At 41.7% G+C, this 13,153-nt stretch overlaps 1 protein-coding gene across 1 annotated transcript in view; it reads left to right on the forward strand.

Annotated features, from left to right (window-relative positions):
• Nucleotides 1-6,854: 6,854 nt before the first annotated feature.
• The window catches only part of PFN2 (profilin 2), a 452,902-nt gene continuing 446,603 nt past the window's right edge, over nt 6,855-13,153 (forward strand). Inside the window, exon 1 of the mRNA XM_044070599.1 lies at nt 6,855-7,197. Within this exon, the coding sequence (XP_043926534.1) occupies nt 7,066-7,197 (132 nt within the window). The 5' untranslated portion in view covers nt 6,855-7,065. The remainder of the gene's footprint in view (nt 7,198-13,153) is intronic.

Consider the following 13,153-nt stretch of genomic DNA (forward strand, 5'->3'; position numbering starts at 1 on the left):
CTGTGACGCACAGGCAGAGTTCTCCCCTAGAGGCAGAAGGGGAAACTCACAGGGAAGACGCTCCTTTTGGGGCAGAGGGGGTCCACGTAACCAGTGTTCCAGGGACTCTTTCCCTGGCCAACCCTACCAGCGCTCCTGAAGAGCGGCCCAACTCCTTTCCTCTGGAGGTGGTTGGGGGTCATTTCTCCTTGTACCCTTCTGCCTGGCTAACCATCACCACCAATTCTTGGGTACAAAGGATTATAACCAGAGGTTATAATTCTTGGGTACAAAGGATTATAACCAGAGGTTATCATATCCCCTTCAATATTTCTCCTGTCCCTTCAAAAAACCTTCGACGTTCCACCCAGTCAAAGGGATGAAGCAGCACTAGAGATAGAAAAGCTGCTAAGAAAGAGAGCCATCCAAACAGTCCCTCCAGACCAGATGGGATCTGGATTCTACTCAAGACTATTTTTGGTGCCAAAGAAAACCAGGGACTAAGTTTGTGAGAGTACAAAAATTCTGGATGGTCACAATACAGTCTATCCTTCCACTTTTGGAAAAAGACGATTGGATGTGCTTGATAGATCTTCAAGATGCGTACTACCACATAAATGTGGACAGGCCATCAAGATTTCTGCGCTTCCGTGAGGGAGCCAGTCACTACCAGTTCAGAGTACTGCCCTTCAGACTCTCTACAGCCCCCAGAGTGTTCACAAAGTGCATGGCAGTCATCACAGCTCACTTGCGACTTCAAGGATTCCAGGTGTTTCCATACCTAGACTGGCTCATTTCCGCCCCCACCAGACATCTACTGGAAGAAGCCCTGGCATACTCTCTCCTCGCTGCACAAAGGCTAGGCATAACCATAAAATGGCAAAAATCCAATCTCACCCCATCTCAGTCGACAGAATTCATAGGGGTTATCTTGGACACAAAGAACTGCAGAGCTGCCGTACCAGAGCACAGAATTTTAAGGATAAAGCAACAACTGAATCCAATCCTTTCAAGGGAGAAATCCACAGCTCACTCGGTTCTACAGCTGTTGGGTTCCATGGCAGCCTCCATCACCACTGTCCCCCTGGCCAGGTTTCACATGAGACTTCTAAAATGGCTACTGCTCACCCAATGGTATCCTTTTCAGCATCCTCTTTCAGCCATGATTCAAGTAACCCACAGGTGCAAACAGGATTTAAATTGGTGGATGACACAATCTGTCACAATGGTCTCGCCCCTTCTCTCCCCCAGCAACCCAAGGCCACAGTGACCACGGATGCCTCCCTGATGGGGTGGGGGGGCTATGTCAGGGACAGACAGTCCAAAGCACTTGGTACAAACTGGAGGCCCATCTGCATATAAATGTTCTAGAGCTGAGGGCGGTGCTTCTGGCATTACAAGCATTCCATCCCCTGCTGCAGTCTGGGACGACTGCAATTCAGACAACATGGCGGTGGTCAACAAGCAAGGTGGAACCAAATCTTACCCACTTTGTTGAGAGGCCATGAAGATATGGCAAAGGACGATGGCTACCAACAGTTTTCTTCTAGCAACGCACATTCCCGGGAGTTCCAATGTGATAGCAGACAGACTCAGCAGGTGCATTCTTCAACCTCACGAGTGGTCCCTGAATCCCTTGATAGCGGCAGAGATCTTCCACCACTGGGGCCATCCTTGCTGCGACCTCTTTGCATCCCCGACCAACTACAAATGCAGCAATTACTTCGCCCTGATTCCCCCTCCGGGACAGTCTAGTCCACGACTGGCCCTCGGGTCTTCTTTACGCATTCCCACCCTTTCCCCCCATTCCCCAGTTTCTGAAGAAAGCCCGTCGGTTGAAGAGCAAGGTGATCCTCATAGCACCATATTGGCCTCGACAGATTTGGTTCCCCTTCCTTTGGCCTCACCTACTAGATCGACCATGGATTCTCCATCCAACCCCGGAGTTGATCTCACATCCACAGAGCCTGATTCATCCCAACTTGAACAGCAAGAAGCTCGCAGCTTGGCTACTCCAATTCCCTTGATTGCCAGGCAGAATGATCTTTCTTTACCTGTACATGATATTCTCATTGCATCTCAATAAGTCTTCCACTAGAATTACTTATTTGAGCAAGTGGAAAAGATTTACCTGTTGGCTGAAAGATAAACAAGTAGATCCCTTCTCAGCACCAGTGTCGATAATACTAGACTATCTGGCTGACCTTTTCCAATCGGGTCTATCAGCCCCTACCATTACAGTTAATTTGGCTGCAATTTCTAATTTCCATGAGGGTGTCCAGGATTCTTCTCTTATGTCTCACAAATTGTGCAAGACCTTCCTAAAAGGTGTGAATCTGAAGCCACCTTTTATAGAACCTATTCAACCATGGGATTTATCATTAGTTCTACAAGCTCTGACAATGCCACCCTTCGAACCAGCCTCTTCGTGAGACCTCAAGCATTTGTCATGGAAAACCTTGTTTTTGGTCGCCATTACTTCTGCCAGACATATTTCTGAGCTTCAAGCTTTACGTATCAAGAGTCCACACTTGATTTTTCATAGAGATAGAGTGTGTCTCAGAACTAATCCATCATTTCTGCCAAAAGTGATCTCTGAAATGTCCATAAATCAAACCACTGAATTGCCAGTTTTCTTTCCCAGTCATTCGAACAGAGGAGAGTATTGCCTACATACCCTAGATATCCACAGGCAAATCAGTTTTTTACTTAAACAGGACTAGGTCCTTTCGTATATTTGACCAGTTATTTTTGGCCTTTTCTGGACCTAGATTAGGATCTGCTGTTGCCAAGATCACATTAGCTAGATGGTTGAAGGACTGTGTGACCTTCATTTATACACAATGTAATGTCTCGCTTACTACCATGAAAGCTATTTTTGGCCTTTTCTGGACCTAGATTAGGATCTGCTGTTGCTAAGATCACATTAGCTAGATGGTTGAAGGACTGTGTGACCTTCATTTATACATAATGTAATGTCTCGCTTACTACCATGAAAGCTCATTCAACACAGTCGGTGGCAACTTCTACTGCCTTCCATGCCAGAGCTTCTTTACATGACATCTGTGTAGCTGCAACTTGGGCTACGCCTCATACCTTCATCAATCATTACAAATTGAATTAGGCCTCCAGGGAAAGATCATCTTTCGGTTCTATGGTGCTCAGGAATGTCCTTCCATGAGAGCCTCCCAGGAATAGAGGTAGCTGGGGACTCTGTCCCATGTGTAAGGAATGAACGAGGATTAACAATATCAGATAAAGAAGTTATGTCTTACCATAACGTTCCATCTGTATTGTTGATCCTTGTTCAGTCATTATGACCCTCCCTCCTTCCCCTCCTGTGGCTTCTAGTGGATCTCACCATCTGGTTCGCTTAGGTTATTTGACCAGAGGTAGCCTCTACCTTCTTTAGACTTGCAAACTCAATCTGAGGTAACGGGGAGAAGAGGGTTATGGGTAAGAGTTTAGCTCGAGAGTTTGAAGCTGACGCGAGCTTGGAAAATGGCTGGCTCGGCTCCGAGGTCGGAACAGATACCCATGCGTGATGAATGAACGAGGATCAATAATACAGATGGAACGTTATGGTAAGACATAACTTCTTTTTCTCTCACACAATCCATCCAGCTCTTTTCCACTAAAGCAGTCAACAAAAACTGTATGCCAGAATGAAATTATTTTGGTAATGACATACATCTATTGTACTTCATTATAAGAACAGCTCCTCATTTGAGTCTTAATTTCCTGCCATATGCCAATTTAAAAAGAAAGGCTTTGTTAACAACCATTGAGACTGTTCTAACAAGCACCTAAACTAAACACACTGAATCATATTAATTCATCAATAAACCATTTTGTAAGAAGTAACAGACTGTAACCTAGTTATAATCATTGGCAAGTATTACCCATTTTAGTTATTTGTTCCACATTTCAATAGCTAGGGTTCTAAATTTTGTAGACAATGTAAAAAGGTCTATTGTTACAATGTTATGCCCTTACAACTTACCAGTTCAAAAAATAGGGAACCAGCAGTTGAAAGCTCAAGCATTTTTTTTTGTTTTTAACAGCCCTGTTAGTCCATTAAAAGCATCACTTTTATTCATCTGCTTTAGGAACCCTGCATCCATTATAAGTCAATGTGTACCATGCCATTATACTGATTTTGAAGAATTAGTAAATAATGTGATAACTGCAGCAATGAAGTACATGTATGAACTCTTTAAGCAAGTTAAAAATCATTTACACTATTGCTGTTGTAGCAATATGTATATCTTGCTGAAACTATTACACTAAGAAAGTATGGTGCCTAAAAAAGCATACTAAGGTGATGAGAGCATGAAGCATTATAAATACTCTTGGTATACAATTTCTTCTATTGTGTACTTTATTATAAATGATATTGTATATGTAGAAAAAAATAAATTAAAGAAATTATAGAGTCAGACATAGCATGTGTACTTTTTACTATAGAAACAACAAATGTATGTGAAAGTTCAGACTTTTTCTGTCTGAGACCAGGAATAGCTCTACCCTCGTTGCCATTAACAACCATAAATATAAAACCGTCCATTTACTTGCTAATTTACCTTCTGTCAAATACACACTTCCAAACTATCAACATTTAAACTACTCCTAAAACAACAACTCACTAATCACTGGATGGGCTCCTGCACAGTTCCAGGCTAAACTGCACCCACTTACTGTCCCTCACTCTACCTTATTCAACTTTGTATCATACCATCTTTAACAGATCCCATATGATAGCAAGTTATTCAACAACCATGAAAAAAGTTTTCTTTTTACCAAGATGGGTATTATTCCTTGTAGATTGTGAACTAGCCTCTTGTACCTTTTATTCACACATATCTGTATTTGTACCTTGTATTTCTTATTCTACTGTATTCCTCTCCTCTGATGGAGCTTTTCTCCCTGGGTCTCTGCTGAAAACAGGCTCCTGGCCCAGTTAGACACTACCCGGGAAACAAATGTAAATAAATGAATAAATAAATTTACCACTGTAAAAGCAAAATCAAGATTTCGTATTGTATAGATACTGCTCACAGCACCTTATCAATTCCACTGACGGCAATGACACCAAAAATGGTGTAAAATGGCTGTAGCCACGTGTTTGTTATCCATCATACTGCTGAACTATATACTACCAAATTATAACTCTCAAGGAAATGTGTTAAGGCAGGATTGTCAAGGACACCTGATGAATAATCAATTCCACAGCACTACACAGCAGCAGCACTGTGAATATCTGGCCTTTAGTAAACATCACCAATACTATCCCAATATATTTCCAACACAGACCCCAGTTACAATCCACCAAGGGGGAGCGGGCTAATAACTCCTGTCGCTTTCCACCCCACTCAGTAGGAAAGTCAGTTGATGTCTCAAAACTCTAAACCCCACTACTTAGATATCATTTAGTGATCCTGTCTTCCACAACAAACAGTGGAGGAAGGCTCCATGATGGAATTGACTTGGTCAAAGTTACATAGCTGGCAAATGAAGGTTGAGGGAATCCAACCCTGTACCACAGCAACTGCATCTTGCAACTCTAAGAACTGCACCAAATGCAATAATAGCCACCTTAGTTTTTATAGTGGGATGTTCTATATAGGTTTCTCCAACCACTACCATTTATTTGTAACTGCCATCATTAATCCTACACATAACCCTCCCTCCTGCTCTAATTGATGTCACTTGTGTACCCATTCAACCTCTGTACCATTTCTGAGCACATTAAATAAGAGTGAGGACAGTGCTGTTTTAGGTGTGCCACAAACTAGATTATTCTGGTAAATGAAACTGACTGCAAATAGGAAATACTACTGAAACCATATACGTTTAGAAAACATGCTGCTTAAATGTATAATGTATAAGAAAGAACCCAGGAAGACTAAATCTGACAAGAAACTCTGATTTCCTGACTACCAGGAGTACTTCCTGATCATTAACTCTTTTAATGTGGTTTTCATGCCTCTCAACTGTCCAGATTTTCACAGAATGCCTAGATTTTTTGCCTCATATTTTGGTCTGTTCCTCATAAATTTGTGGTTTTCTGGCAATTCGTTGAGGAATGAAGTCACTACATGACAAACCTTTGAGGTTCACTTAAGTTTATAAGAACAATAATTAAAATGTGTCCCACTATTTTGGCTTTATCTACATTTCTTGTGCCAACAGGTATACTTAGTGTTCTTTCAGACATAGTGCAACCATATCCAGAAGAACTTTTTGGCATTCTTCACCCAGCTTGTTTTTTAGCTATTCGGCCAACCAGCTAGTGCATATCTGGAACTGGAAGTTCAGTAGTTGTTGACATTGTCGACATTAGGCTTTTAATGTCATCAATAGAATTATACACCTTACATAAAGTTTTGAGTTAGTACGGGTCCTTAAATTTTAATTTCCATGATTAGAAAAATGTTGACGTTGTGGGGGCAGCTAAAAACCACAGCCTGCTTTCCCCACATCTTTCTAGAACTTTTAAGATGTCCTTTAGCTCACGTTTACGCGTTTATAATTGCTTTGGAGATGCGCCTCATCATTTACTTGAGATTAATTTAAATAGCATAAAATATTTCAGCGCTGTTCTACTTACATAAACGTCAGCTAAGAAGCCGCGTTCCAGACAGTTCTATACCCATTTAGCTAATAATGATTCAACTTATAACTACCAGTCCAATCGATTTCTTATTAGCAATCTGTATTTAAATAAGTCAATAAAATTGTAAAAACGTTAACAAATGTATTTCCCCCCCATATTCCTCTTTTGAGTTCTTATCTCATTTCGCTACCTAACGCATACACGCGGACGCACGTGCACAGCTGTGCGAAACCGTTATATTCCTCCGCCATTACTAATACGTCACAAGCGGATGAATCCTAGAGCTTTTACTCGGGTGCTGCCCAATTTTCCTAGCTTTGCTTGCCTGTTGGAAGCTTACTGAAAAACGGGACGCGGTCGTAGGACCGTGTGGCAGCGGGAGCTAGAATACAAGGATTCCTCCCACCTCTGCGGGCCATTATTTTGTAAAAAAAAATCTTTGTTTCTTGTTATAACGATAACTAAAGACCATGGCTGGTTGGAAATCCTATGTGGATAACTTGATGCACGACGGCACCTGCCAGGAAGCCGCCATTGTCGGTTACAAAGACGCCAAGTATGTCTGGGCAGCATCAGAGGGCAGTTGTTTTTGGAGTATTTCGGTAAGAAATTTGTGTGTGGTTTTGCTCCATATTTCTGAATTGGGGGATAATTTGATTGCATAATTATATAGAGTATTGTGAGTAGAGAAAAGGAGCTGTAAGCAGGAAATGCGGAATTGAGAGGGTTAATATTGCCGCTCGACTAGAGGCTAATTGTGCTGAAGCAGACTTTCGGGGGGTTGTCAAGCTTTGCTAGGCCTTGGTCATAGAATATCTAAGTAAGCTATAGAAGTACCGTCGAGCCCTTCATTTACCTGTTGCAGATCGGGTAACGGTTTTCATTTTAGCTAACGGTTTGCGCTGTAATTTGATGGGAAGGCCTGGAAAGGCGTGGGGGTATATTGTGAGGCTATTGGTGTCTGTCGCTGTCTTGTTCGAGTTAGTGTTTTTCGGGGCTGTGAATAATGTTGAAATGAATTGTGTTAATACTCCTGCGGTTGATATGCTTAGTCTAATGTTCCTTTAGATTTGCGAGGTGTTGGCCTGCGGCAGTAATGATGCTACCCGCAGTTTTCGAGCTCGCTGTTGTCTTCATTATATATTTTTCAAGATCGTGTACTCCCTCCCCCATTGAATTCTATGGCTATTTGTATCGGTTACCCGCATCGGCTTTTAATTCTTGTCATTGGTATTACAGCACTTAAATTTGTTTTATTTTATTTTTTTAATAGACTTGTGGAAGCATCGCTCTGACAATTAAAAATAGTATTTTGTGCAACTTTTCTCATGGAGCAAATTTGTTAACCAATATTAGGCAGCAGTTGTGGTTTGGCATGTCCTAATACTGATTGGTTTATTTTAATCGTGTGAAGTGATAGTTTGGAGTAATGTCATGATTTATGTTGGGGGGGGGGGGTGGAGACCTGCTATGACTCTGCAGTTCTGCAGTTAATTTCTTGCTGTTTTAATTGACTGTATAAAACTCTCTTGGCTAAATGTGTGAATTCCTAATTTCTTGCTGTTTTAATTGACTGTATAAAACTCTCTTGGCTAAATGTGTGAATTCCTGTCTTCTCTTCCGTGAAGGAATGGAAGAAAATTGTGGCGTAGGCTACTGTTGTATGGCTAAGAGTAAAAGGCATTCCAGAGATGTTTCTGCAGACATATTGCATGGTATTGTATTGGTGTAGGCCAAGCTAAAGATGTTTCTATATGTTGAAAAAAAGTGTTCGTCTGTAGTAAGCTTGTCCAGTTGATTGATTTCGTATTTTTCTTGGCTTTGTAAAGTTTATGGGGACTTGTGGAGGGACTTTTCTTGCAGCATGGGAGTTGTCTCCTTGTCAGCTGTGCTTTAGAGAAGAGGCTGATTTCGTTCAGGGATAAATCGTTTTCTGTTCATACTTAATGCAGTTTGAAATGCATCCAACTGGGAAACTGTTCTTGCAAACTTTTTGTTTTCGCTTGCGGCAATTTATGGTTAAGAATTTAATGTTGCGTACTTTTTTGCGTATCCGTTCGTTTTGATTTTATCCTTGCTCACATAAACCAGTGTCTTCACCGGGTTTGGTCCTCTTCATAATTTTAAACCTTGGAAAAGTTGGTGTCCTGGGTTAAAATGTCTCCGACTGCTGGCTCACTGATGCCGGTATTGTGTAATAACGTGAATAGCTGAGTGTAGCTTGAGTTGATTAGGTTTGCTTCATGGTGGGATGCTTGAACTGCTCTGAAACTTAGTACATTTTGCAGTTTTCTGTAATAGTTTTACTGAAGCAGATGTCCAGTCGGAGGACATCCGCAAAGATGGATTACTACTGTATAGGCCACGTTGGCCGTGATAGAATGTATACTTCAGTCTCAGTACTGTTTGCTAGCCTCTTTCTTAATGTAGAGCGCTTGTAGTTTACAATGCACTTCCACTAGGAAGCTCCCTAGTTAAACTGTTCTTTCGATCCTTTCTCTGTGAATTGTGGAGAACGTGAATTTTAAGGCCGAAATGAACGTTGAGGTCGGTGTAAACATATGTGGGGGGGCGCACTTCCAGTCTAGTATCACCCTGTCACTCCCACTAAGCAACTTTTTAGTTCATGCTGTAAACTTAAAGTACGCACAAGTTGACCTGTAGCTACAGTGCACTTGCATTTTAACAGGCTTGTGTACCACATTGTTGGCCTAATCTCCCCAAAGGGACGTTTATTAGAACAGTGGTACATCACAATTGTGTAGGACTGGACTTGTGTGAACTTGGGTGAGACGGCAAGTTTTCTTTTTGGACAAACTTTTCATTCATCGAAGACTTGAACAGCAGTCATGATTAGGGTGATTGCTAGGAAAATTATGTATTCTATGCTCAATCTTTTAAAAAAAAAAACTGTAGATCTCTTAAGGTCTGAGAAAAGAATTGATCACACTATCCTAAGCCCAAACAAGCTGTAATGACTTCTGTGCACACCTAAGGTTTGACCATTAAAGTAACCGTGCAACCCATCCCATGTAAACTAATGCAGCATTCTGTACACACCTGAGCACGACTGGTTTTATAATGGTTGTGGCTGACAGTAGGTTGCCAGCTTTATACTAACAGGGTCATATATCACAGCCCTGTTCAGAGCATATTTTTCCTTTTAATTTTTCTCCAACCTGCAACAGCTTTTGTGGGGTCCCTACAGTCAATAAGGGAGTCTCAAATCCATTTATACAGTCTGGGGAGTGGGGGGTCACTGGACTCTTAGAAGATCTGCTGTTCATGCCCCTAGCTGAATACTTCAGCAAATAAGTTTTGGGTTGTAGTATCTGGTGGTCTGCCAGTATCTAAATTTTCTAGAAAGAGAACCACCCCTGAAAATTGAACAAATCAGCCCTTTCAAATCCAAGGTTTGAACAGATTAGCCACTCTGGGATGTTGAACTTCCTTGCTCATGTTCTTGCTTCATCCTATTAGGGTCATATCACAACCCTGTTAAAGACCATGATTAGGAAATTTTTTCTCTCTTCCTAACCAGCAACAACTTTTCTGGGGGCCACACTCTGTCAATGATGATGGGGGAACTCTGCGGCCACAGATATTGCAGCTACTTAACGATGGTTTGAATGGAATGTCCACCAGCAGGGTTTAAGCCAGGGGACACTCAGTGGAAAATATATATTTAATGGAATTGTGTACTCTGACAAAAGTAACTGTAACCAGAGATGTCTTTGAATTTAAAAGTAGATGCAAGTAAGAGTCGTTACCCAGCTGGCTTACTAAGTGTACAAGATTGCTGTACTAGCTTTTATGGTTTCGACAGACATGTTGCAATATAAAGAACTTGCTATGGTTGGGGGGGGGGGGCAGCGACCACAGGGTTTGGTGGTGCTAAAGCAGTCTATGGATGTCCTGAACTGCTGTTATCACAATTTTTTCCTCTGTGGTCCTAAGCTTTGACACTGTCAAAAGTCCTTGTGGTTTGACCTTTTAATTTGTTTCCTTCTCCTTCAGGAATTGGAGCTTCTACCTACATGGTGTTGGTTTATTCTTGGTAATTTGAGGTCGTCCTGTCCTCTAAGCATGAGGTGGGACCCCCCCCCCCTTTATCTGTACTTGTTGGGAGTTGTAACATATTGTATCTTGTGTATTTACCAGTGGATTCAGAGACCCAGTCCTTGCAGATTCCTCATGACCCACGAATATGAAAAGTCCCGATTTTAACTTTTTTTATTATGTTCTGTGCATAAATCTAGTCTTAAAACTGGTGGTACATAAAATATCAGGTGTTGAATGATGTATCGAAAAGTGAATTCTGTTCTAATCCTCCTCTTCTAAACTGCTAGTTGTTGACTTTATCCCCCCAGTAGTCGTGTAGTCTCTGCAGGGACACCAAGTGTCTTTGGGGGAGCTATAACTTTTGTTAAAACTCTAGAATGTTTTTCCATAGAGAAGCACCCTTGCACCTCTGTGGGGTGGAGTGACCCACATCCCTTGGCGTAATTATACCTACTCAAGGTTGCACAGTAGTGGAGCAAAATGTCTCCTGTTGGCAGTATTTATTTTGCCCATATGTCTCCTGTTGGCAGTATTTATTTTGCCCATATGTCCACTTATCACTTGCTAGTGTTAAACTGACTTACCTGGGAAAAGGTACACGTTAAAAAAAACTTTTCTGGACTTCTCCAGTCAATCTGTCTTTCAAGGTACAGTTTTATGGTGCTTATGAGTCTCATGAGTTTCACCTAGACATCACATAAGGAGATTTCAGTGGTACCTCAAGCTTAGATTCTCAATCCTGGCCTCAAGTCTCTCTTTACTTTCCCAGTCTTGTCATCATACGCGTTTCCGACTCCTGGAGTGGTTTTAAGAGTTTGAAAGTGCAAGGTCTGTGCAGTCTTACGACTGGAAAGGCACAACTGTCAATGTGTCCTCTCTTTTTTTTTTTTTTCGTATTTTATATGATGTAAAGGCCTTAATCATTCCTGGAGCTCAGGACCTCTGCACCATGTTGCAGACCACACCATGGTGATGTACCAAATTATATCCCCTTTTAAAAGACTTGCTGTGATTGTCTGGGAGGTAATCCATGTTGTTCATCCTGCCTGTTGGAGCTTTTTTATATTCTGTCCGAGAACCTTGTAGCAGGTAGCGGTTACTCTATTAATCTTGTGTTTTTTTGCCAAAACATACAAAGGGAGAGAATACCAAGTACTCCTGTTTTCTTAACATATACAATGCTGTCCATGCAGTGTCTGAGCTGTCTGTGGACCCCCTCAATCAGCTGCATATGTTTTTTAAAGGTAAGAGAATTCGAAGCAGACTGTTTTTAAGATGGCTGTGAGCTTGCAGTAAGCTACTTCCAGGCAGGGTTAGTGCACATTTTACCAGGGCATTGACTTAATCTATGGCTGTTTAGAAAAGGTGGGCTCTTCTACAGGCAGCAACTTTTGTACATACCCAAAGCTTTACACATCAGGGGTTCAAAACTGGCTTTGCTAGGACATCTCCCAGGGCCTGCTGGTTGCTAATGCCTTCCTTCTGTGTTTAAGCTGTGGTCTACCCATGCTGCTTGGGTTACTACTACAGTGTATTTTGCCAGGGTGTGTCCTTGTTTTGTATACTATAACTTTCTCTTCCTTTCAGGGATGTAGGTTTCCCTTTTTGAATCAAACTTCAGAACTATCTTATGGTTTCCTTTCATGTGGCTGTGCTTGAACCAGTGGCAGTTTTTGGTGTGTAAAAGGTGCCTTTAAAGCTTTGCAAGCTGTAAGTGGCCCTATCCTAAGCACAGGTACAACCTGGGTAGATTAGGCTATTGCAGCAGTGATCTAGTTGAATTACTAATGTAGTAAATTTAAGCAACTGGACATTTTCTGCAATACTGCTAAATTGACTTGAACTGCGGTGTGGTTATGTATAACATGTTTGAATAGGTCACAGTTGCACACTTTACCTTTTTGGCAAAGGTGGACACTTAATTCTTAAGTACTATTAAGTACTATTGTCCCATGGTAGATATCATCTTTGGGCAAGAGCTCTTGAGAGATTTTTCATGCTTGTATGTACCAGCACAATCTTGTGTATGTGTTCCAAGTTGGACATGCATCCCAGAGGAAGCTGCTTTATTGCATTTATTTACAGGGAAAGTTTGCTGGGCCTAGGAGAGCCCATTTTCAGTGGAGGCATGGGGGGAAGCTCTACATACAAATTATACAATAACAATTTCAGTTGCATAAATATCTTGAAGGCAATACAGTAAAATAGGCATGGGGGTTAAAATAGTGTAATACACGTCCGAGTTAACACTGTATTCGCAGTAGCTAGCTTGGATAGGATAATAGAGCAAGAGTCACGGAGGAATAGGTTAAAGTGGGGTAGAAGGTAGGTATAGAGGTAGAGGATGGGTATCTAGGTAAGGTAATGGGGTTGGGCACAGGATAGAGTACTGGCCGTCCAGAAAGAGGATTGGGAAGAAGTGGGAGAAAAAGCAGAGGGGAAGAGGTAGTGGTAGCAGTGTCTAGTGAGTTATTTTTGGCATGGGCATAGCCAGCA

Source organism: Protopterus annectens, chromosome 4.part1 (assembly GCF_019279795.1).
Source record: "Protopterus annectens isolate FY-2018-M chromosome 4.part1, PAN1.0, whole genome shotgun sequence".
Lineage (NCBI taxonomy): Eukaryota > Metazoa > Chordata > Ceratodontiformes > Protopteridae > Protopterus > Protopterus annectens.